A 26500-nucleotide genomic window follows, 5' to 3' on the forward strand; every position below is an offset into this window, starting at 1 on the left:
TATAAGAGAAGGCGAAGGGCGATAGTACAAATTTTGCATAAAAATTATTTGAATTTTTTAAAAAATCTAATTGGCAAATGTACAATCATAATTATGTTTGGCAGCAATTGCATAAGCAAAATAACTGGCGTGTTAAGTACATGAAATTACAGGTAATAATAAGAATAATAATAATATAGAATTTTTCAGAAAGCACGTGATTTAAATCACTGAGATGAGTACAAACAAGATCATATTTTCAATTTATTTTCAGAACATAACAAAATAATTCCACATAAACATGATTCAGAAAAATTATGAATCGGTTCGTTTGAATAATAGCCTCGTTCTGACTTCTACATGCCCCTGTTTTAAACGCTGAACCAGAGGCTCTATGAAACGAGCAAAATCGACTTGGCTAGAAAATAAACGATCTCAATCTGAATAATAAATGGCATGAAAAAGTAGAAGATATTTTGTCAGTACCTTGACAAATAAAGTGATACTCCACCGTGCAATATTTCATCTGCTTGCAGTCCGACTTCATCAGGAAATGGCTTCTTAGATGAAGTACAAAGTAAGCAGACGATCAAGTATCATGATATTCCCAAAGTTACTGACAAAAAATTCTTCATTTCTATTGAAATAACATAACTTCTAAACATTTCGACACAATACTTTTCAATAATAATAATAATAATAATAATAATAATAATAATAAGCTACATCCTATCCAGTTTGTGTTTGATCCAATGGCATACATATTACAACAAACAAATAAATCAATAAATGATAATTATAGTGGATTTGGTGAAAATAATCAGCTTTGGATAAATTTCAAAATTTTGAACTTCGTTCACATCTACTATTACTTTATTTACTGATCATTTTCTACGGAGTTTAGCCTTGATCCAAAAACCTGAAAACATAAAGAGTTCAAACTGACATGGTGAAACTTAGCCAAATATCTTGTACTCCTTGGGTAGGTTCCATCAAAGACATTTACACCGGTAGCTGGTTTTCACTTTTAGACCAAAAGCTTAGCCTTCTTTGACTCACGTGGTGCCTCCATGACTCACCAAGAAAACACCAATGACAAAATTCTTTAACATTGTCTATGATCCACAACTGAGAAACAGTTTTGCAGAGATCGCATTAATGAAAAATTAATTATAACTTTTTCCTGATACACTACTTTGTTCATTCGACATGATGACCTATAACCAGGGGAAAAAGCGACTCACACATAAATACAAAAGATCAATGTGACAAAGGGTATTAATTATACCGAGATATCCGCGTTACACCCAATTTACTTTAGAAGATGTCCCATCAACAAACTTTCAAAACCTTTACCCTCCAGTGTCACAAATTTTCTCCTGGCTTATCAGAACACACCATCTTTTTTTCCATTTCCATAAAACCACATCTAACTTTCATAATACAATGGCAATAAATATTACCTACAATAAATTAACACTAATTAAATCAAGTAATATAAATATTTCTCACAGCTAGGTATAAAGACTGTAAAACTTTTACCATTTAATTGCAGATAAATTATTTTTTTCAGTTTGATATTAAGAAAAAATTAGGACACAATTTGTTCTTGAAGTGAAGATACATGTTAGTTACATTGGTGTAAAAGCTTGATACATATATAAATCAACAAAATTAATAATTAAACATAACTGGCCAATCTAGGATATTACTTTCAGTGGGAGGTCAGCTCAGTGATGAAGTAGTTGTGCAAAAAAGAAAACAGGGCAGCAAAGCTAGTGAATAACATAGGATATGCATGTGACTAGCTGGTGAAAGAGTGCTGTGTATGGCAGTGGTAGAGGGAACCTGAATATCAGAAAGTAAGTGTCTCAATATTTTCTGAAAAAATTCATGAACACAAACAAACAAAATTGATCATGAAATACCACTGGCAGAAACCAAGCTAATAAGGAGGGGGATAGCAAAAAAAAAAAAAAAACCTCTGGGCCATTTCAGAATGTAAGCAATTGCTTCTTCAAAATATCTGGGTTAGGAGGGGGGATCTCAATGGTTGCAATGTTTAAAATAATAATAATAATAATAATAATAATAATAAGCCAAAGTACAGACCTAAATGAAAATGCAGAACAAGTGCAATTTCTTGTAAACTTAAGATGAATGACAAGAATACCTTAAATATGTTCCCATAACAAATCTTACTTCTTTTGTTCTTGAATAATTATAGACAGTAGCAAAAAAAAAAAAAAAAATCACAAAATGTCCTTTCCTTTTCGCAATTTCAGAATCGATCATTAAGCAAATTAAGGTTATTTGTTGAGATTCCTGCTGTAGTCAAAAGATGAATAAGAAAGAAGTGAGCAAGCTCAAAACAGAGTCAAATTTGTCAAAAGTGGCCAAAAAAAAATTGTTATTATATGTCCCTTACCACTTAAAGCTAATAAAACTCATGTGAAGAACAACCTGACATACTCATTACTATCACTTATAAATCCAGAAAAAAATCTATTGACAAATTTTTTTTTTTAAATGTCATAAAGAATTCTTGTAGGGATCCATTCTGATACGACAACATAAATAAAATATGTTAGGACTTCTTAATTTGTTCATCTCCCTTCCCATTGGCTGAGACCCAGAGTGAGGCTGTCGGGGTACGCTTGGCGGACTTTGATTCCAGGAGTTGCTCAAAAGCTACCGTTTTCCTTTTCAGCTGTGCCTTCTTTTGTTCAATTTCTAATGCTTTTCTTCTGAGATCTGTGGAAAGAGAGGGGCCTCTTTTTGTAACCAATAAACAAATATTAACATTAAAAAATAAAATTATCAATTTTTTTGAATGATTAGTCAGCATTAAGAACTCAGTCTACTCCATCTTAGGAAATTTCATAAACAAATAAATAAATGATTCAGCGCATTATATTTTGATAATTATGTCACAGAGAGTGTCAAATAAAGTTTTTATAGATAAAAATACAACAGAACATACTGCTGTGAAACATTTATATTGAGTTACAAATTAATCAGCATTTAAAACCAATACAACAAAGAATGCCACGCTGGCCCCCTTACCTTCCATTTCTTGGCTTAACTGTGCCGACAACTTTTCCGTCTCTGAACGGCAAGCTGACAACTTCACTTTAAACTTGGCAGTGAGACCCAGTTCCTCAACAATTCTATTGATCCTGTTGGCTTCTGAGGTAATAATAATAATAACAATAATAATAATAATAATAAATAAAACCTTTGTGAGCACTACCAGAGCAGATGAATGTTAGTGCTAGGTATCACTTAGTTGGTGCTAAATAATTGTACGGTGTGTTGGTTCATTCTTAGTTTTGGGGTAAAAATGGGCGTCAGTGGGCAGTGTTAGTGGGTAGTCTTAGTAAACGCTTAATACATTTAAAAGACCCGATTAGTGGCAGCCCAACTTCATTTCACCTGATAGAAGTTGTGATAAGGCTGAAACGTATGGACGCCGTTTCAAGCATAACCAAAAGTGTGAGACTTGTTCTAATTCCATCTTTATCTTTAATATCAGATCTAAATGTTTGCAATCCAGAAGAAGAAAAACAAGGCAGCAAAGCTGTCAAATGTACAGACAAAAAACAGAAAATAAAGATGCAAAAAAAGGTAATTTTGTCAATTTTGATGCAATAATAAATAATGCTTATAATAGCACTGTCAGTCAACACTGAATTTTAATCATGCACAACAGGTAACATGGTCAATAACAGGACGGGCCCTGAGATATTTTCTGACAGTATTCCAAAGTATCTATGTTGATCCATCCTCCATTTTGATGGTCTTCCAACAGAAAAAAATAGATACCAGTCAATATAAACTTAATAACCTGTCTTCAAGAAGACCCAGAAGATGGTCTCAATCCACCCCTTCAATAAGATTACAGTTTCAGGACCATGAGAGACTATAGTCACATGATGAAAGTCTCAATATTTGAAAAATGATGACAGTGCATAAAATAATTTTATATAATGTTTAAAGACATAAAAAACAATACAATTGCTTATGTGGAAATACAGAAAATGTGCAGAGCCTCGAGCGGATGAGAGTTAAAAGTCACAAATGCAAGTGTTTGAGAAAAAATTTAAAATTAAACGAGACTTACCTTGGTTAAGTCGATGTTTGATTGTAATTCTGTGAGTGTAAAAATGAGGGAGGGCTTAAATGAGATATGCTTGCGCATGCGTACTCAGCCTTTAAAGCTTGATGTTTTCACATTTTTTTAAAGAACATTTTATTTATATTTATATATCTGTGAGCTGATTACATTGGAATTATATTACTGAGTAAGCTGGGTGGGGAGGGTGGCATTTAAGCCCTCCCTCATTTTTACACTCACAGAATTACAATCAAACATCGACTTAACCAAGGTAAGTCTCGTTTAATTTTAAATTCTATTTCGTATAAAAATATCGGTCAGTCTTAAATGAGACTTTAAAGTAAAATGTGACAAACATCAATAAACCAGTATTCAATGGCCTTTATTTCAGCTTAAAATATCGTTTAGAACAGTTTCAACAAATCATCAACAGATACTCATGTAAACCTATACATGCCAGTATATATACTAGTATATGAATATGCTCATTACTTCCTTTTTAAAACTCCATATTCAAATGTGGTAGCTTTATCCTCGATTTGTTTCTCATAGAATTTTGCAAATGTTTTTTCAGTACTCCAACCAGCTTTGTTCAAAATATCTGTCACTGGCACAGAATTCATTTTTGCCTTTGAAACAGCAGCAGCTCTCACACTGTGAGCACCAAATAAAGTAGTGTCTATTCCCGATTTTGTCATTACAACTTTGATCCATCTAGAAATCGTATCTCTTTGAACAGGTTTATAAGGTTTCATATAACTTATAAGCAAATTTTTATCAACATTATGCCTACGCAATGTCTTTGTACGAGCTATATACTCTTTTAAAACAGTATAAACACACAACCTCCTATCTGGAGGGTAAGCTTTAAACACAATATGTGATGAATTACAACCTGGTCTACTTTGCTTCAGTAAACCACATAACTGAAACACAAACTCTGAACTCAACTTTTTCATATCAACAACAGAAATTAAATGTAATGTTTGTACACGTGTGGCATTAATTAATGCCATGAGCATTGTAAGTTTTAAAGTCAGATCCTTCAAAGTCAAGTGCTTTACTGGTGAAAGTTTCCTTAAGAAAACCAGAACTTTATTAACATCCCAAATTTGAGCATAACGTTGTCTTGGTGGCCTCAAATTATAAATGCCTTTCATATATCTTATCACCAATGGATGACTCCCTGCTGAAACTCCATCAATTTGAATACCCATTGATGAAATAGCACCTCTTGCTGTATTTAAACTGTCATAAGCTAAGCCATCATTAAACTGTTTTGTAAGAAATTCTATCACCTCTTCCACATGTGGTGAAATTGAATTAATTTTCCTTTCACCACAGTATTTGAACCAGCGTTTAATGAACACGTTGTATTGTTTCTTTGTCCCTGTACGCCAAGATGACATAAGTATGTGGGTTGATTGCTCAGAAAGGCCTCGTTCTCTAAACTGTTCCCTGATACTTTGCATACAATGAGTTTCAACTTGTCCATAAGAGGATGTTCCACTGGGAGCTTGTTCCCTGGTAAAGTTAGCAGACCTTTTTTCTTTTGAATGACTATTGGGTTTTCCACAAGTAATTCCATCAACTTTGCAAACCATATCTGTGTTGGCCATACAGGAGCCACTATAATACCCCTGGCTTTGTCTTTGCGAATCTTCTGGATACAATGACCCAGCAAACTGAAAGGTGGAAACAGATAAACATAATTCAGTGTTCCCCAATCATAAGTAAATGCATTAATACCCCAAGCAAAGGGGTCTGCCTGCCATGAACAATATCTTTCAACTTGCGCATTTAATCTAGAGGCAAAAAGATCAATAAATGGATTTCCAAATTTTTCACATATCTTTTGAAATACATTCTCATTCAACTTCCATTCTAAACGTTCATTAAACTTCCTAGAAGCATCATCAGCATCTACATTATCTTTCCCTGGCACATGGACACAGGTGAGCCAAACATTTTTCTCGATACACCAATGCCAAATCTTTTTTGCTATGTTATTGCAATCATAAGATTTAATTCCACCCATATTCTGAATATAGTCACATGCTGTAATATTATCACTCATGATCTTTACATGTTTATTTTCAAATCTAAATGTAAAAGACTGCAATGCATATAATATTGCTAGTAACTCTAAAGCATTTATATGAAGGTTAGCTTCTTCTGGAAACCATCTACCACCAATTTTTTGACCCTCCAAATGAGCACCCCAGCCTAATTTGGATGCATCAGTATACAATATAATGTCAACATTTCCTTTGTCAATTTTCCTTCTTTGCAAGTGGACATTTTCCATCCACCATTGTAATTCTTGCTTCATACTAATTGTAATGTGCATCATAGCATCATAATTTCCATTGTTGCTTTTTAAAGCACTTATCTTCTGCTTTTCAAGTTCTCTATAATGGAGTTTACCATATTCAACAGCTGAGAATGTTGAAACTATAATTCCAATCACTTTAGCTACTAGTCTTACTTTTGCTTCTGTTTTAATGATAAGCATTTTACACTGCTGTACAATGTGATCAATTTTATCTTTAGGTAAAGTCACCGTCATACTTTCAGAATCAATTATATTTCCCAAAAACAACAATGATTGTTGGGGAATAAGGACAGACTTATCTGCATTGATTATAAAACCAAGTGTTTCCATTAGATGTTTTGTGCATCTTATATTTTCAACACATTCAAGGTAATTATCTGAACACAATAAACTGTCATCAATAAATCCTGAACTAGAATGGCCAAGACTTCTCAATTTTGCATATACAGGCTTTAATAATTTCGTAAATATTTTGGGCCCTTCAGAAATGCCATTTGCAAGGCATGTGTATTGATAGATATTTCCTTCCCAAACAAATCGAAAAAGAATTTGCTGTTCTTCTGCTATTTTCACACTATAATATGCATGCTTTATATCAATTGATGCTAGGAAGCATCCTTTTGTCACTAAGGTCAATGCCTTTTCAAAAGTGTCCATTTTAAAATGTTCATAGGGAATGTGTTGATTCAGCTTCTTAAGATTTAATATCATTCTGTATTCTCCATTCTTTTTAGGGCGTACAAAAATAGGAGATAAAAACTGCCCCGGTACACTTTGAACTTTCTTAATAACACCAAGATCAAGTAGTTTAGAAATTTCTTTCCTGATTATAATTGTTTCTTCTGTGTTAAACCTATATTTCACCATATCATTTAAGTTTTGAAATCCAATGTTGGTATCAACATTTATATGACAATTTTGTACTATATCCAAGATATATGGGTCACTGGTCAATTTTCTCCATTCATCTACAAACAAATGCAATCTACCAGCTTGAAATTTATGTCTCACCTCTAGTATCTGTTCTGATCCCACTGGCTGCTTTGCCATGAGAAGTTTTTTGAATCTGCATGTGCACCCCTCTGGGAAGAACTTCCTCGGCCACGATTGTACCTTCCTCTCATGCGTCCCCTGAATCGTGGGCCCCTTTGGTATGGGCGGTTTCTATAATCCAAGCCCATTCTACTCTGCATCATTTTATAACTCATTTTCGCAGAATCTTCCACTTCCCTTGCAGATTTGGTAATATCATCTCCAAAGAGAAAAGTTGTGCACGGAATGTTATGATTGCACAAAGGTTTGTACTCTGGCTTGAGGTTTGGTTTTAACAAATCCTTTCTAAAACAGTTAATCTGTGTATTGGCATGACCAAGCAAAGCAATACTGTCATTGAACATATCAATGAGTTTTCCAAGCCCTTCACTCGTATCATTTCCTGTTTCTAACTTAGCCAGTTTGTCTATTCCTTTAGTCATCAACGTAGCTGCTTTTACAACTGACATTTGAACATCCTGTAACTTCTTATCATTTGTTTTGGCATATTGAGGAATAATGTTCCATACCATTTTATTGGTTTTGACTATCACCAAACTTTCACAGTTTTTTGGCCGTGAGTTATTTTCATCTTTGGTAAGTTCTGTATACTTTGAATGATCTACTATCCCATTGGTGAACAAATCATTGACACTACTCGCCAACACACTGTCAACTTCCACGTCTGTATACTCTATTAATTTATATCTCTTCGTCATATCATCAAATCTGTTTGTGCTACTAGTACCTGCCTCCGGGCATGTTTCATCCTCCAATCTTTCATCATACCGTTCATCAAAGTCATAATTCTCCTCACAATATTCATCGTGATACAGGTACTGTTTCTCTAAAGTATCTATGCGTCCCACGACGCTATTAATGTTCGTTTCCTGTCTCTGCACAGTTTCTTGTATATTTTTCATTATAGTTAAATATTCATCACTGTTATGACTAGATTTTGCTTTGTCGTCTAGTTTCCCCTTTCCTGTTCTAGTTTTTACTTTCTTTGCTTTAACGTCCTCGCTATTCTTACATGTATCTATTGCGGGTTTTGAAAGGCCCGGTAAAACAGCACTACACGTGCTTTCGGCCGCCATATTGAAAATAAGTTTGGAACACAAATGATTCGTAGCCTACAATGTGTAACTACGTTACAGATCAATATATATGCCGCATAAAAGATTGCAACTCCGTTGCAAAAATGTTTCCAACTTAAGCAAACAAACTACGTTTGTTTTAGATTATAATTCTGATAGAAATAGATCGCATCTATTTTCAGGCTGACTACCCAGCCGCATGTCACAAGCTAACTGAGTACGCATGCGCAAGCATATCTCATTTAAGACTGACCGATATTTTTATACGAAATAGAATTGTAAAGGAAAACCTAACAAAACTAGAAAACCACCGAGAGTGCAGACCTCTGCCAAGGCAGCAATTGTTGATTATTGTTGATTATTGAGCCAGACCACCACTAAAAACTAATCATTGTCCTCTTTGGCCCAATTCTGACAGTTCCTGAAAATTTCAGCAAAATCGGTCCATTACTTTTTGAGTTATGTTGATGACAGACAAACAAGGGTGAAAATATAACCTCCTAGGCAGAGCCTGAGGTAAATATAATTTCAATGAAGCTGCCATTCAAACTTTTAATCTTTGATTATATATATATATATATATATATATATATATATATATATAATAACCTGCATAATTATCACTGCTTCCTTATTATTAATCTAGCAGAGAGCTTAACTTTTGGGAGTTTACAAGGAAATATCAACAAGTGTGCTTTATGTAATCTCCTTTAATGGCCTATCAATTAGGCAAATTACTTTATAACTCAGAAATTAGCTACGTGATACCCAAGGGATATTAAAGGGATAATAACTCTTCATATGAGATCTATATTTCACAATAAAAACCTTGTGAATAACTCATAGAAATATAATATATTCTGTTTTACCACAAAAACAGCAGTTATAGCTATTATTCTGATATCTGAACTTGTCTTTAGACCACGTGACCTCCATTGATGTCTATACTCTCTTAAAATCTCTTAAGAGATTTTAACAAAAAACCAAACTTTTTAGAAAAAACCAGGGACTAACTTTGAATGTAAAAATGGATTCATTAACCATTGGTAAGTATGGGAAAATTGATGTTTACTCCAGGAAAATTCATTTTTTGGCCAAAACGAAGAGTTATTATTGCTTTAACAGACTGACCCTCTCAAAGGTCTTTCAGGCCCATAAGTCACATCTTAAGAAAAGCACAAAACAATAATGCACAAAATAGGAGACTACCAATTCTGATGCAATAATACATTATGTTTTACTGCACAGTCAACATCAAATTTTAATTATGCACAACAGGTAACAACGACGAAAGTAAAAGCATAAGGCTTCAGGCCCATCAGAGTTCAAGTTTATACTTAGAAAGTGCCAGAATGAGAAAAATGAAAATTTCACACAAAATTGCATAAATTCAATAATAAATGATAACCCAATTGACCTGGCTTTCTAATTTGAACTGCATGCCAATCCTAAAAATCATACTTGTAAGTTAAAAATAATAATAAGTAACACAGTTTTCTTTTCATAATGTCTGCAGTAGCAATGCAAAAATATTGTTGTCAATTTTGATGTAACATTACATAATAAATTATAGAATAATTATCACCAATCTTTGATTATTGACAATAAATAGCATGGACAAGTAGAAAATTTGATTACCATTCGGCTTCATGTCCATGGGAGCTCCGAGTCCCACAATGAATATGCCAAAAAGATAATGAATATTTCACTCAAATGTATAACTTCCAGAAAAAGAAGCCAATTTGACTGCTTTTCCAACTCATTCTGCATTTTAGTCCTGTCTTTCTTTTTTAAAGGTTTGACAGTCATAACACGGTTTTCCCATAATGCTCATCATAGCAGCAGCACCAAAAATTGTGTTTTGATGCAATATTCTATTTTGATGCAATATTACATAATGCTTAACAGCATAATGACCATCAATTTTTAATAATAGAATATTAGTAACATGGACATTCAGAAAACATGACAAGCAAAGGTCTTCAGGATCATGGAACTTCAAAGTCACACCTTGAAAATGCCAATAAGTGAAAAATTAAATTTTCACAAAAAACTTTTTAACTGTCAGAAAAAATTACCAAACAGACTGCATTGCCAACTAAAGCTGTATTTTAGACCTGTTTCTTTCCTGTAAGTTGTTGTTGTGTTGGGGGTGGTCGGCTCATGCCCTAGTTAGATTCCACTTTACCAAAATAACACGATTCAGAGCTGGGCCTCTGAGGACGTGTATTTTGACAGCGCCCCTTGCATAGTTGAGAGCGACCTTTTGAGTGTGTAAGGCTTCTCGCCTTTATTATGAGGAAAGATTGTCTCTGATAGGAAGGTAGGTGTCTCACCTACATAGTATGAGATTTATAGATACCGATCTACTTAGGGTGCCCTGAAAAGGGCATTTCGTGATTGGCACGATCGAGGCGTCTCGCCTTTCCGGGGGAGGGGGAAGGGTGGACTGGTTGCAGTGTTGGGGGTGTTGGGGGTGGTCGGCTAATTGACATGATTTTTGTTAAATGGTCATTATGAGAGCAGTGCCCAAAATAGGGGTTTCTTCTAATTTTGATGCAATATTACATAATGTTTAACAGCATAATGACCATCAATTTTTAATAATGGAATATTAGTCACATGAACATTCAGAAAACGTGACTAGCAAAGGTCTGCAGGCTCATGGAACTTCAAAGTCACACCTTGAAAATGCCAATATGTGAAAAATTAAATTTTCACAAAAAACTGTTTAACTGCCAGAAAAAATTACCAAACAGACTGCATTGCCTACTGAAGCTGTATTTTAGCCCCATGTTTCTTTCCTGTAAGTTTGAAAACAGTAAGTGACATGGTTTTTGTAAATGGTCATCATGGGAGCAGTGCCCAAAATAGGGGTTTCTTCAAATTTTGATGCAATATTACATAATGTTTAACAGCATAATGACCATCAATTTTTAATCATAAAATATTAGTATCATGAATATTCAGAAAATGTGATTAGCAAAGGTCTGCAGGCTCATGAAACTTCAAAGTCACATCTTAAAAATGCCAAAATGTAAACAAGACAGCACTGTTCTGAAATGGGTTTATTTCCATTTTTAACATAAAACAAAATAAACAGTTTGTTGCCATTTTTATATGACCAACTAAGAAAATTGATGAGATGGGAAAAATATCAATAGAACAGTGTTTAATGTCCAATTTCCTCCATTCTGAGATTCTGAACATAGTGGATGATTGAATCTGACAAACTGCAATGATGAGTTTATTACCATTTTTGACACTTTATTACACAATACACGATAACAAGTTTACCATCATTTTTACAAAATCAATTAACAATGTTGTAAAGATGCAGGAAATATCAAACAAACACTTTTACGTATCTTATTAGTTAAATAATGAGACTGTTAACATGCCTAATAATTGAATCTGAGGAAATGTGAAAAAACAGCATAACTTCTAAAATAAAGGCCCGATCATGCCGATTTTTTAACTTGACCTGCGTATTATGAATATCCATCAGTTCTGTTAGTTTCAAGCCAAAAGGTAAAATGTTATTTCACTTATCGTGTTATCGGTGTTGCATATATGCTGAGAAAAGTGAAAAAACAGCGTAACTTCCCTAAAAATGACCCGATCATGCTGATTTTCGAACTTGACCTGCGGATTATGAATATTCATCAGTTTTGTAAGTTTCAAGCCAAAAAGTAATATGGTTTTCCACTTATCGTGTTATCGGTGCTGCATATATGCTGAAAAAAGTGAAAAAACAGCATAACTTCCCTAAAAATGGCCCGATCATGCTGATTTTTGAACTTGACCTGCGTATTAGGAATATTCACCAGTTCTGTAAGTTTCAAGCCAAAAGCAAAAACGGTGTTCCACTTATCGTGTTATCGGTAAAAGTGCACGACGGCGACGACGGCGACGACAGACGCAGATGATGGCTATATGTACAGACACATCTGTGTCTGTACATAAAAAGTTACAAAGAGACATTACCAGTAAGCTCTAGCATGAGACTTTTAAGATTAAAATTATAATGCAATCTTCATCGTAACTTTTATAACTGATTCAGGTTTCCATAAAAAAAAAAAAAAAAAAAAAAAAAAATTATACGCAGAGATTAAGAGTGTCAACCAATTTCATGGCGATGTCAGTAATAGAATCATAAAACCTAACAAACCCTGTCTGAAGATTTTATTACTTATTCTAAAACCTCAAAAATTTAGTGAGTAACTCAAAACGTTGAACCTCCAAAGAAGCAAAACATTTTAAATTTTAAGAATTTACCATAAAAAAAAATCTGTGGCTTACCCGCCTCTGATGCCTTAGATTTGATAAGTGAGTTTTTCAAAGTGTCCAGCCCTTGTTTGATTTCTCTGAAGAATTCATCCAGCAGACCGACCTCCATAATACCTCTCCAGAACAACTGGCTCTCTGAAAGGTTGAAAGGGTATAATGTCAAGGAACTGGTATCCACGGGTAGATCCAGGATTATTTGAAGGGGGGGAGGGGGGGCCAAGGATGTGAACCCCCCCCCCACCTTGGCATGGCGTTCGGGCCCCCAAAAAATTTAAATTATAATTTCAATTCATCATAATACAATTAAATTTAACTTTACAATTACTAAAACCAGAATTTTATTTAAAATATTTATAACTGATCATATTACAATTACATTTACAATGAAAATTATGTAATGACTGTACATATATTTACAACTGCTCACTCTATTCACAAATTATTATGTTACAACAATTAACAACGTACCCAGCACTGCTTCATCCTCGCCAGGTAGACCTCGACATGCTGCCATTGCCAGCTTCTGTAACTCATCTGCGGACGGTTTAATATCCAAGTCAAATTCACTGTCATGTGAATCTCCATTCACAAAAGAGCCATTATTATTAATTCCTGGTTCCTTGTCTGAATTAGATCCTCCACTGTCTTGATTGCTGATGTCATCTGTGAAGGTCACGGGGCCAGTCGCTGACACTAACACAGCATGCGGAAATACTGCTTGCGATAATGATTTCTTTTTGCTGCTCGTAGACGATGAGCCACTGGAGTCTGCCTTCCACCGATTTGTTCGAGACTGGGAGCTATACGCATGCTCTGTGAGCTCCGGAATGGGGTTGAATACTGCTTGAGTAACTGGGGTCATCGTCGGCGGATTTAGACTGATTTCTGGTTTGGTCGTCTTAGTCTCCAAACTGCCAACAGTCAGAGGTGTCCGCGCTATACAACGTCCTGAGCAGTGGACGGAATGGTTGAAGAAGTCTAGTTGTCCAGTGTCCATCATTTTTCTGGTGAAGAAAATAATGAGAACTAGACAATTACGCAGAAACAAAAATAAAATTAACAAAAACTGGCAATAACAATATGATATAATTAACTGACAAAGCAACTGAATAATATGTTTCTAAGAATATAAAAACAAACTCAATATATATATATATAGAGAGTAATGAAAAGGGCAAAATTTGAAGTGTCTTTTCTGAATAAATTTACACAGAAAAAAAAAAAATATGTGAAATGATCTTTACAAATGCATGTACATATCACACATCTTAATCAATGTATTCTTAAGACAATTTATTTGGGTATATTTCTTATTTCTAATTATTTTCTCTAAAAAAACTCCAAATGTGAAAAAAAAAAAATAAATGTAAGCTTTAATATAATGTATATATAATACTTTTAAAAATCTCATACCTAAAGTTTGTTCCATTGATACGTATTGCGTTTTTCCAGTCTTTCAGTTTTTCCTTATCTCCCATCACAGAGAACATCTTAGGTGTGACAAAACTTCCGTCTTCTGTCTCAATACAGCTCTGATGAATGCCTGGACACAGGAACTTTTCCCTGTGTAACTTCCCTGTGATGGTACCGCATGTCACAACTATTATCTCATCTTCCATTATCTGAAGTATGCAAGGATATGTAATTTTTCAGTGTCACCGAGTTAATTTAAATGAAGGACATTATCCAGGCAACCTGCCTTTAAGACTTTTGTCTTTTGGACTCCCTACTTGTTCTATTGTGGATTTCTTTTTGAAGCCCATAGGAGCTAAAAGGCCTGTCTCAATAAGAAAATCCTGGCTTAACCCATATCTCGCTGGCTAAAACATATTACAGTTAATTTTTAAATAATAATAATAATAATAATAATAATAATAAAACAATTTTAATGAATTGGAGGATTTTAAACAATGTTCACTGAAAGCCAATGTATGAACTACCTGTAAAAATGACAGAAATTGCGGAATATTTACTATCTCTTTAAAGTGTGTATTACTTAGACATTGCTCACAGCACCATTAGCAATTTTACATACTGATATGACAACCATGCTCTCCTTTAAATAATAGCGATAAAGACATCCAAACCTGTTTCGAATACTAGTATAGAGTGAAAATGAAACTATTACATAATATTACATTGTATCACTTCCTAGTACTTTTACTTCAACATATGCACATACTGGGGTACAGTAATACTTTTAATTTTAAAACTATTTTTTATTTGAAATTCCTTTCTTCTTTTGAAAAACATAAATGCTTGACTGTGCCGCTCGCAGCCATTTTTCACCAACAATCTATTGTTACATATTTCACAATTAAATGTGCTTTGCCTTACCAAAATTGTTTGAATTTTGTTGCACCACAATCTTGCGGAAATCAACATGATTCATGAGTAACAGGAAGCACGTGTTGAAGTGAAAGCGGAAATGACATCATTACTTCACATGTCAATCACTCTCTTGCGTGCAGGAGACGTTACGGCCTCCCGTAGCAATATGTAATTACGACGCTAATTACACTCAAACGTACTCACGTTTTATTTTTCTTTTGCGACCCCAGAAAACCTCAGCTCAATTTAAAATCCTCATCATACTGACGTAAAGAAAACAGGCCGCCAGAGTAGAATTTTTCACGCTTTCACTGGCGTAAAACGACAGTCCGCTTTCTTCCTGACACAGTGACGTCAACGACGAGATTTACGCTCACGTAACGTGAGGATACGAGAACAAATAAGGTGAAGGTCGCGGAAGAAGGAAATTTATTTTCCCCTGGACCTGACACAAACCCGATTCATTTCTGCAAGCACAGAAGAAGGGGGTCTTTGCGTAAGTAGGCGTTTTTGACCAGTGTGTAAATGTGATGACAGCGAAGGAAGGAGGGGCGTTAAAGACCGATTTCTGCTAATTGCCGTGCAAATTGCCAAATCGTTCATAATCGGTACCCTGGCATTGTGGCAAGTGTTTTTATATATGTCAACCCACATCCTGTGGTATGAAGTCGGTTTCCTATCCCATTCAAAACTTGTTAGATTTGCAGATTATATAATTAAAACAACCAATTGCAGGTGGCATATGTACAGCTGATTTACTAGTATTCAAGATTTGTACAAGTGACAATTCTTAAAAATAATTATAAAATAAATAAAATAAAAAAGCAAAAAGCAATTCAATAAGTTAATAAATAACAAGAAATTGACCCCATAGTCAGATTTAAATAAAATAATTTATTTTATCTAAATTCTTATTCAGTGTAAACATCCAGTATGTCTCACCTGGTCCCGCTGGACCTAGAAAAGCTGGAGGGGGACGCTAAGAGGAACGCTACCAAGCAGGTAGCCGCCATGATCCAGAGACCTGATCAGCTGGAAAAGGTGGACCAGTATAAAAGGAGGGTTGTGCGCAAAAAGGTGGGTACCACTGAACATCTCAGTGGCAGATCTGGGAGGTAGGGCAGGCCACAAACCTCATATTCCACATACACACACCAGATCTAGGGGTGCCTCTAATCCACCAACACAGTAAAAGGTCCTTTTTTCAGACCCCCCCCCCCTTCTTGAAAGTGCTGGCAGATGATGGCTCTTACTGCATTATATCTATATAATATTTGTAATGATGATGTGTTCCAGGCGAAAGTTCAAGCCATGTTGAAGATGGCCCTGCAGATGATGGTTCCTACTGTCCTACTGATATGTCTATATAATTTTTAAATGGTGTTTTGTTTTAGGCCGCAGTTGAAGCCATGTTGAAGACAGCCCTCCAGTCTCAGTTGGAAGGTGTCAGGACTGGTCTGTCACAACTACAGGCGGGGTTACATGATGTCAAGGAGACCAAACAAAGGTATCAGAGTATACAGTGCATCATGGCAACCACTCACTGTATTTGGTCATGGATTTCTATTACCGACAGTTAATACTCACAAAACTCAAACAAAACTGTACTAATCGTTTTACTCACTGTTGAAAGCCAAGTCCAGAAATTAATTCCAAAAAAGGTGTCCAGAAATCTCCATAAACAAGTTGCATATTATTCAGAGCAGTTATTTTCCTTTGCAGTCTCCAAGAGTTGGAGGATACGTATAAATCCACTGCACACCTTCAAGAGAAACTGAACAAAGTTAGAGATGAGAATCTAAGACATAGACAGGTATGTCATGCCCCAGATCCACATGAAAATTTCAATGCAATGATATTTTTACATTTTCTTTAACCCATTTTGAATCTGTTCAGCGTGTGGCTAAGAACAGGTAGAGTTAAAAAAATTATGTACTCAGTAACACAGTGGTTTGTGGAAATGCTATACACTAATACAGATTGTTGGTATTATACTTGACATATCGTTTTCTTTATAGCTGGCTGCTGCAGTGGAGAATTTAAAACATATTTTCACTGTGCCAGAGACAGTTAAGAAGACAGGGGAACTTATCACTGATGGAAAGCTGCTGCATGCTCACAAATGGTAAATACTCAACACAGGTGGATTTAGAGTGAAGTTTGAGAGAAAGAGAGAGAGTGTGGTGGGGAGAGGACAATTCTGTTTCTCTTATGATTTGGCTTTTTTGCCTTCAGATATGGCTAGGAAAATTAGGCAGATATTTGCAGTGAAGTGAGGTGTTGATTAAGAAAAAAAAAGGTGCAGATTGCTGATGATATCTAGGAATACATCAGACAAGTGTTATTTGTGTTTGAATTATTAAGTCTATAAATGTCTCTTACTGATAAGATGCTCCCAATCATATCCAATCACACTGACCTAGAGATATCTAAAAATTACTAATAATTCCTTTCAGTCTCACAGATCTGGAGATGTCCCGAGATGATCTCCTCCTTGAACTGGACAGGCAGCCATCTGTGAGCCAAACCGACAAAAATGTGAGTAAAACATGATACAAGCATGACAAACATGTTTATTATACTTGTGTAAAATTTGTGGCAAAATTAGCTGGTATCCAAATGAATGATACAATAAACAAACAAACAAAGGAATAAATAAATACATAAGTAAATGGATAAACTAGAAAAGCGCTCCGAGAGCACAGACCTCCGCCAAGGCAGCAAAGTCTCCACCCAATGCCGTTTCACTCCTAAATTTTCATTCTATAATGATTTAGTTTTATGATTTTTGATTATTGATTGATATTATTGATTGATTATTGATCCAGATCACCACCAAAAACTAATCATCTGTTCCTTGGCCCACTTCTGACAGTTCCTGAAAATTTCATCAAAATCAGTCCATAACTTAGATTTTTGATTATTGATTATTGATCCAGATCACCACCAAAAACTAATCACTTCTCAGTTAACCCATTTCTGACTTACCCTGAAAATTCCATCAAAATTCATCCATAACTTTTTGAGTTATGTTGCTGACAAACAGACAGACAGACAGACAAAAAAAAACAAACAAACAAACAGGGGTGAAAACATAACCTCCTTGGCGGAGGTTATAATTGGACATTGATAAATTAATAAATAAAGGAATAAATTAGAGATGAAAGTCTTTGTTTTAGCTCCCTCCTCTGAGGTTCTTGCATTCTTTAGAATTTTCAAAGGTCCACTTTCATCTCTGATAAATGAATAATTAAATAGGTAAATGAATAGATGAATAATTTGATTGATTAATTAACAGATCCTTTACCTCTCCAGATGATTCTGAATTACTTCAAAGATGTGAGCACGCTGTCCCAGGAGCTGGGCAAGCAGCTGTGGATCAGGCTCCAGAGAACTCTGACCACTGTCCGGCGAGACCCCACTGCCATAGTAACAGCACTAAGGATCATAGAGAGGGAGGAGAGGTTGGTAGGACTTGAGTCACCATGGTTACCATTGCTATGGTTACTGCTGCTATGGCTACCACTGTAATGTAGAAATGTTAGAAAGCATACTTTCTAGTCTCAATGAAAAATCTACGTTGAAAGTTAGTTTTGACTTAAATTTTTTTTGGTACTAGTACTTCCAAGCAGGGACATATGTTGGTAAAAGAAAGTATGAGTTTATGCTGGGTAATACATCAGTGGTATTGACTGTATTAATGATTATTTGGCCTGAACCCAGCCCATTGTATTGAACAACTTTAAGATTAAATTTTACTCTTGGAAGTACTTTTCATTATTTTAATTGAGTGTTTGATAACATTGAAAGTAATTTCTGTTTACAGGAAAGACAGTTTTATGCTGAAGAGACAAGAACAGACAGGGTTTCTTCCTCCTGGAAGACCTAAGAAATGGAGAGAGAAGTGTTTTGAGGTGCTTGGAGAAGCTGTTGCTGCCAGGTAAGAATAAGACCCATAATGATATTAATTTGTGCTTTTTGATAAAATTATTTATTTTAAAGCATGTAGAAAGTTCCTTGTTTCCTCTTTCATATTTGTATTACCTTTGTTGTGTAAAGGTGATAGTTAAACAATAGTTTAACAATATAGATCAAAACATTTATGTTCCAAATTTCATTATTATAGGATTAGTATGATAGCATGATAGTATTATCAGAAATAAAGAAACCTGGCTTTATCAAGGGCAAGTCAATACAGCTACCCAATTTTCGTTTCCACTCCATTTATGGTTATGATTTCTGAATTGAGAAAAGCCACCTTGAGGACCAGAACTCCTTATAGTTGCCTTATTCTGATGCCCACTTTATTTCTGCCTCTGGTTTCAGAATTGAGGGCAGCCAGCTTGAGGATCGAACTCTGGAAAAGATGTGGCTGGTCAGACATCTAGAGATCACAAGACAACTGACCATAGAAGACCTCAGGGTAGTCAAGGTAACAACACTGAACAGGAATATGACCATGACATAATTGTGTTCTTGTTAGAATTTGTAAATATAATTTAAATATATTATCCAGCGAAATTCTATGCAAGAAATAGATTATATGATTACTGATAAAACGTGAGTAGCTTCTGAAGAGACCCAATGTTTCTCAACCTTGATCATTACACAGTAGACAAAATTATTAAGGTATTTTCGGGTATTAGTATTATTATTATTCCAGTCAGTATGTGAGCCCTGTTTTCCACCAGAATATGATGTTGTACAGAGATACTTGAAGATGTACCATGAAGCCATAGGAAATCATGTGAGTTAGCATAGATATAAATAAATAAATAAATAAATAAATAAGTTATAAACTTTGGATAAAAGATTATACAAGATTGAAGAACTGTTAACTTTCTACTGCAACAGAATGTATCAGAGTGAAAAAGAAAGTATAATGTGGAGTTTAGCCTTGTTATTTTATCAGTCTTACAGGATAGATAGAGTTTCATCAATTTGATAATTCAGTAGAACAAAATGTTGAGATGACCAAAGACATATTAAGTGATTTTAAGCTAAACAATGTTCATTGAAAAAAGAGTTGACATGAAAGGTTGCCTCAGTAATTGTTATTTACAATTTATGTTTCAGATTTTGGAATTAATATCGCAGGATTTAGAAAAGAATGAAATAGTCTCACTCCTGACCTGGGTGAATGCATATTGGTGAGTGGTTTAAATCCATTCTCCCTCCCACTTCTCTCTCCCTCTCACTCTCTGTCTCTCTGGGAGGTGATATTAGTCTCTCAACCACCCTGAACTTATAGATATTGTTTGTAGTATTTTACATTCAGTTGAATATTCATGCTCAAGTTTGAAGATATAAGGTCCCATTTAAACACCCAGAGCTTCAGAGATGCCTGGTCCAGGAAACAGCATATCGTGTACATGCTGACTAGTGATTTTAGGTCTCAACAATCTCTTAAGTTCTGTGTACAACCTGCTGATAAGTGATGTTAAGTCTCAACAATCTCTGAAATTGTGTGTCTGTTCAGGTCTACTCACCTGATGAACCATCCTGAGCTGAAAGATTTGAATAAAGACAACCTGGGCCCTCTCCTGGAGAACAGTGTTCTGGAGGATCTGCAACAAAAGTCAGTGCACAGTTCTAATCCATTCTTTCTTTTTTAAGTAAATCATTTAGATTCTGATTTATAAATAATAATCTGTCTCTCTCTCATACTCTTCATACAAAGGTTAATGTGATAAGTTAAATGCTAAATCATGTTATAATGTACTGGTATGGCAAAACATTACTGATTATGAATAAAAAAAGTTATTCATCTTATTTATTTGATTAGAATATTATCATCTTCACATGAAATAACATATTATGAGTAAACATGAAATAAATCATACTGTTACATTTCAAGGTACCTGACCACTATGAAGAAGGATATAGAAGACTGGATGAGCAAGGCTCTGCAGTCAGATCTAAAGGTGGGCAGTAGTGAGCAGTGGGCGGTAGTGGGGTAACAGCTTAATTAGGAATAGGCTCAGAAATCTACAATCTGAATCAAAATTCTATAGTTTGAGGACCATATGTATATATAATTGAATATCATTTAAAATAAATGCTCAAATTCCCAGTGGTCCTAATGTCTTTTTAAATTTGAAAAATATATTTTTACAAGAAATGTTTTGATAACAAATGTACTACTAGTTATCAGAGGGTTGATATTGCAGGCTGATTGTATAGTTGACTGTATAGAAGTCTTATTCTTTTCCAAGGACTGGTTTCGGGAGATCAAACCTGACTCTGATGCTCAAGGTTACTTCAGCACTCCAATGCCTATCATACTATTTGAGATGATTGAACAGAATGTGAGTTTTTTCCAGAAATTATTTCACAGCTTAATACTTATATCTGTATGTAACATGTATTTTATCTAAGCTATTGAGCAAGGTGTAGGCTATTACCAGGTTTTGTCGTTAGGATTTAAGTACGGCTCTGGTTTGATTGCTAAAAGGTTTCAGGTAGAAATAATTCGAGCATGTTCTGTTAAAAAACTATAACAGTAGACCACATGGGAGCCAGGGTTTTCTCTTAAGCTTGCTGACTTACACTCACACTTACCATAAAAAAAAAAAAAAAAAAACGTAACACATACAAAAACACTGTTAAACCTTACTTATTCTTACCAATAATTGTTATAAAAACAATGATATATGTATATCTGTATCTGAAGCTCCAAGTTGCAGCTCACATCAACAAGGACCTAACCCTGAAGGTGCTGGATCTGTGCATAGATGAACTGCAGGCTTTTGCCAAAATGTTCAGTGGTAAGATTCTATGTTTTTATGTTTATAAGTCTTTTAAGGCCTATTTTAAGGCATTTTTGCTGTGTGAAAATATTTACATAGATGTGCATGGCTTAAACTTTGAGACAAGCATGTGACTACTGGCAGGTCCTACCAGATAGCTAGTTGGTCTTTCAAAGCTCCGTGTCTTAATGTACATATATTTTAACTTGATAATGCTACTTTGGAACGAATGTTTCAGGTGTATAAATAAACAAACTGACCAAAAAAAAAAATTTTTTTTTTCTTTTTTAGGAGAGATGAGGCGATATAAAGAACAACACTTTGAAGATAGAGGGCAGCCTCCCTGCTACATCCATTATATGGTGACTTCACTTTGTCCTCTTCTAGCTCAATGCAAATATTTGAATTGGGAAACAATAATAACTATAATTATAAAAAATCAATTTATATTTATTTCAACATAAATTACATTTTAATCTGTTGCTGCACTTACTAGAAGACTGGATTTAAAGTCCAGTTGTAATTTGCACAATATTTGCTATTTATGTCACATGGCAATCCATGACGGCCAACCTGCTGAGAGTGGATTGCTCCCAATGGGGATGATGATTTGCTATTCTTCCTTCTCCTTTCACCCAGATGGCCAACATCAACAACTGCCTGGCATTTGTGGACCTGATGGATCACCTGTGTAATAAGTACATCAAAGGGGACTCTGCCACGGAGCACAAGAGGTTTCGAACCATGGCCAAGATATTTGAATCCATTTCCAGAGAGGGGTGAGTCTGTAATGCAGTTATTGTTTTTGATAAGAATAATTATAAGGAAAAAAAAACTATAATGATGCTGATGATGATTATTTATTTAAAATCACAATCAAGAGGTTAAAGTTTTTTCTTAATGTAAACACAATACAGATTGTTATACATATTTCAATATAATGTACTAGCCTAAGGAAATAGCACTAAAATTTATTACGTTAGATCTTGGTTTACATGTTTTAAAATTTAGGTGGTTTGTATTGATACCATATTAAATATTTTCCCTAAAATAAAGCCTGTACTATTCATTTGAGGTGAAATCCGTAAAGGCCGTGTGGTATCTAATATATTTTTTATTTTTTGATGTTTTTTAAAGTTTTCATCTCTAGTTTTGTCCTTTCTCTTTGCATTATAATTTTTATTATAATTTATTTATACTAATTGAATGATTTCCTGTGGTTTCCGTTTCCATAAATTTTATATTACATGTGTGTAACATCAAAATTATTTTTGTTTCTCAGCTGTAGCTACTTACTGGAGGAGGTGTTTATGGATCTCCGTGAACATTTGGATGCACTTCTCACACGAGACAAGTGGTATAATAGTCAGGTAATAAATGCTGTAAGAACAGTGATAATTGAAGGGACCATAGGTCTTAAATTGTTGTTTTAATCATTATTGGTTTGAATTTCAGCTAAGATTTTGTAAGATTTTGTTGGTATGGCTAAGTGTGCTCTTGATTTGAAGACTGATCTCGTTCCTAAATTTATCATTGAAGAAAAATGCAGAAGAAAGTAAGAATAAATGAATAAAAAAGGTATAAAACATTCCGTGTAATCATACATTAACACCAGGCACTTGAATTCACTCAAGTAAATTGAAAATAGTAGAGAATAGAGTTATTTTCAAATGAACGCAGCAATTTTATATGTTCCCAGGTTCCCATAGACACCATATGTATCACAGTAGAAGATTACTGCTCTGACTTTATTCACCTCAAACCAAAGTCCTTCACCCACATCATGGTGACTGCCTTGGAGAGGGTCATGTTGGAATACATCAAGGCACTGGTGACTCCCAGCAGGTGAGTGCTATATTCACTGATGATGAATTTTGTCCAGACTTACATGAATTTTAGGGTATTTGGGTGTTGTATTTATGCCCTTTGACCCCCCATCCACACACACCCCCCCAATGTAAATTGAAGTAGAATGCCTCTAAAACCATGTGTAAAAGATAAGATCATAAAATGTTGCATGTTGATTGCTTAATAGGAAGATCACTTTCCGGAACTATGAAGATCGTCGCACTGCCGGTGATAAAATAGTACAGGAGGCTGACCAGTTGTTTAACACTTTCCAGCGCCTGGCCCCTGTGTCTGCTGAGGTATAGTACACATTACTTCTACACACACTACCATACCTAATACATGGCCAAACCTAACACACTGTCACAACTAACAAAGTGTCACATGTTCCACAGTACCACATTTAACAGTGCCACCTTTCACACACCAACACATCATTCACATATTAGGTAATTTATTTTTAAATGTGTCCTTTTCATTGATCATAGTATGTTGTGATTTCAGCAAGAGGCCATGATCAACACACTCCCTATGTTGGCTGAGGTACTGAAGTTACAGGACACTGCTATGTTGGCTCTAGAAATTTCTGTAAGTTGCCAGGTTTTGTGAAGATATTTTTGTTAGTTTGTTTGAAAGAAAAAACATCTGTAAGAATTGGATCTGTGAGCTTCAAAGCCTGCAGGAAAGCGAATAAAATGTGAAAACATAATTGGTTTGTTTTAAGTTTCACTTCAAATACAATAGATATGAATGTGAGTGTCTTTTGGCTTAAATTCAAGTGTATGAAATGATTTTCCATCATTTGCCATTACTTAGATGACTGCTGCCCACAAAGTAAAACACTTGAAATTATGTAGAAGCAAAAACTTGTTGACATCTTATGAAAACAAGACATTTTGATATGAGAATTGTATTTATATTTAATTATATTGACTGTATTTTGATTTTATTTGATTGTATTTATAGTTAATCATTTTGAATGTACCTTGATTTTATTTCCCCACTCTTGCAGACAATAGCCCAGAAGCACCCTGACGTCCACCCTGAGCAGCTGGTTAACTTGATGGCACTGAGGGGGGATATTGGAAAATCTGATGCCAGAAATGTAAGTTTTTTTTTTTTTTAATAATAATTTTAAGTCCCGGAATCTGTTTTCTTTAAATGACTTGGTCAAAAATGTATCTTTTTAACATCTGATAAGCATTTTAGGTTACTGTGTTGCCTTTCACAGATAGCCTAAAGGCTGGCTTCCCTTATTTTATCTAAAATTCCTTTCGCAGATGAACCAAAGGCCTGCTCTCCTTAACTCATCTGACAAAGTTGCCTTTCACAGATAAATTTAAGACCTGCTCCCCTTATTTTACCAACCTATCGATTGCCTTCAAAATGATGATATTAACTCAGAGTGTTGACATTATCCACAAAGGTATATTAATTTTAGGATACATGACTCATTCATCAGATTCAGAAGCTCTGGAACCAGTATAAGCTTAGATTTACGTATTTTATTTCTCACTCTATATTCTATGTATTTTAAATTATTTTGAAATTATTTCTTTCCAGTTGGCAATTGAAGCAGTGGGCGAGGAAGAGTCGAGACCAGTGGGGCTGTTTACTAAAGTGCAAAATTTATAACAGACACAAGTTTAACTACAGTGTTACATTGCATGTGATATAAAAAGTTGAATAATTGCTAAACTGATAATTATAATTGGTAAAAAAAATCATGGCCAGTATATCCTTGTAAGATGGCGGGGAAATTATTACAGTGCTTTCCTAATTGTTATGACTATACTTGCTGTATTGGAGAAATCTGCCCGTAGAAAGCAATTTCAGAAAGGGGGGGGGGGGGGGGGGGAGGTCTTTTTCTGATAAAAAGGACCTTTTACCAGAGCAGAAATTTTCCTGGCAAAAACTGGAGGAGGGGGGGGGGGGGGGGGAGGTCTTTGCACCCATCCCAACAGTAACAACAACAGGTTTAGACACTGACACTAAGCTGCTGTCACTGCACCAGTTTGGTCTTCTCTCTAGTGACCATGACTGTGGATGAGGAAGAATTATGTGTCAGCTTTCCTTTAAGTTGCAAAAAAAAAAAAAAAAAACTGTCATCAGATTTTTAAAGTCTGGCAGCAGTTCAGGAAGGAAACTAATTTTGCTTTCCTTGTAACGTGTTGTATAAAGACTGCCATATACATTTATGTGAATTAAAATTGCACATTGTCATACCAGAATACAGGCAAATATATGGATATGATGTAATTATTTGGTCAACGAAATCAAAATGGTGCTTAATTGTCAATGAGTTAAAAAGTGCATGCTGTACTTGTCTTGAGTATTCAAAGGTTGATACAATACAAAAAAAAAAAAATATATAATAATAAATAAATAAAAATAAATAAATAAATAAATGGTGAAATAAATAGGTGGAATACCCTAGTTTACAGTTTTTTTATTATTTATTTATTTATGTCTTATGTTACTGATGATTCTTTGGAGTTAAAGCCGTTATTGTTTTTTTACAGATGTAAATTTTTTTATTAGTTTCTTGATCTAGAGTAAGTGCATATTTTTGACTTTATCAAAATTTGATCACAAGGGAACTTCGTCAAATACAACTGTTACAGTGTAAAAAATGATAATTCTAAAAATAAAAATACTATGTATAAGTACTAGTATGTATGTTGAGTCTGAAATCCAAATTTGTTCAGTGTACAAAATAACA

At 34.7% G+C, this 26500-nt stretch overlaps 3 protein-coding genes across 4 annotated transcripts; 1 reads left to right on the forward strand and 2 right to left on the reverse strand.

Moving 5' to 3' along the window:
• Positions 1 to 230: 230 nt before the first annotated feature.
• On the reverse strand, positions 231 to 15544 carry LOC106179331 (uncharacterized). 2 transcript variants are annotated; one of them, XM_013562934.2, is made up of 6 exons: positions 15386 to 15544; positions 14264 to 14472; positions 13319 to 13854; positions 12863 to 12985; positions 3046 to 3168; positions 231 to 2733 (listed from the first exon to the last, which is right to left on the reverse strand). In XM_013562934.2, the coding sequence occupies exons 2-6, from the start codon at positions 14467 to 14469 to the stop codon at positions 2567 to 2569; spliced, it is 1155 nt and encodes a 384-aa protein (XP_013418388.2). In that variant the 5' UTR covers positions 14470 to 14472; positions 15386 to 15544; the 3' UTR covers positions 231 to 2566. The 2 variants fall into 2 exon arrangements, with proteins under 2 accessions (XP_013418388.2, XP_086875339.1); XM_087019213.1 differs by lacking the exon at positions 15386 to 15544 and adding an exon at positions 15188 to 15293.
• On the reverse strand, positions 4463 to 8571 carry LOC147760453 (uncharacterized). The gene is made up of 2 exons (XM_087019214.1): positions 7443 to 8571; positions 4463 to 5781 (listed from the first exon to the last, which is right to left on the reverse strand). The coding sequence occupies exon 1, from the start codon at positions 8558 to 8560 to the stop codon at positions 7445 to 7447; it is 1116 nt and encodes a 371-aa protein (XP_086875340.1). The 5' UTR covers positions 8561 to 8571; the 3' UTR covers positions 4463 to 5781; positions 7443 to 7444.
• On the forward strand, positions 15515 to 25624 carry LOC106179330 (exocyst complex component 3). The gene is made up of 23 exons (XM_013562933.3): positions 15515 to 15677; positions 16101 to 16258; positions 16576 to 16688; positions 16904 to 16994; positions 17200 to 17306; positions 17638 to 17719; positions 18497 to 18645; positions 19008 to 19121; positions 19508 to 19613; positions 19845 to 19928; positions 20258 to 20331; positions 20661 to 20759; positions 21039 to 21105; positions 21397 to 21489; positions 21855 to 21948; positions 22222 to 22292; positions 22570 to 22709; positions 23213 to 23300; positions 23630 to 23775; positions 23966 to 24077; positions 24283 to 24366; positions 24791 to 24883; positions 25342 to 25624. The coding sequence occupies exons 2-23, from the start codon at positions 16115 to 16117 to the stop codon at positions 25411 to 25413; spliced, it is 2223 nt and encodes a 740-aa protein (XP_013418387.2). The 5' UTR covers positions 15515 to 15677; positions 16101 to 16114; the 3' UTR covers positions 25414 to 25624.
• The last annotated feature ends 876 nt before the right edge of the window (positions 25625 to 26500 follow it).

This window comes from Lingula anatina, chromosome 8 (genome assembly GCF_051362555.1).
Source record: "Lingula anatina isolate TDL-2025a chromosome 8, LinAna3.0, whole genome shotgun sequence".
NCBI classification, from domain to species: domain Eukaryota; kingdom Metazoa; phylum Brachiopoda; class Lingulata; order Lingulida; family Lingulidae; genus Lingula; species Lingula anatina.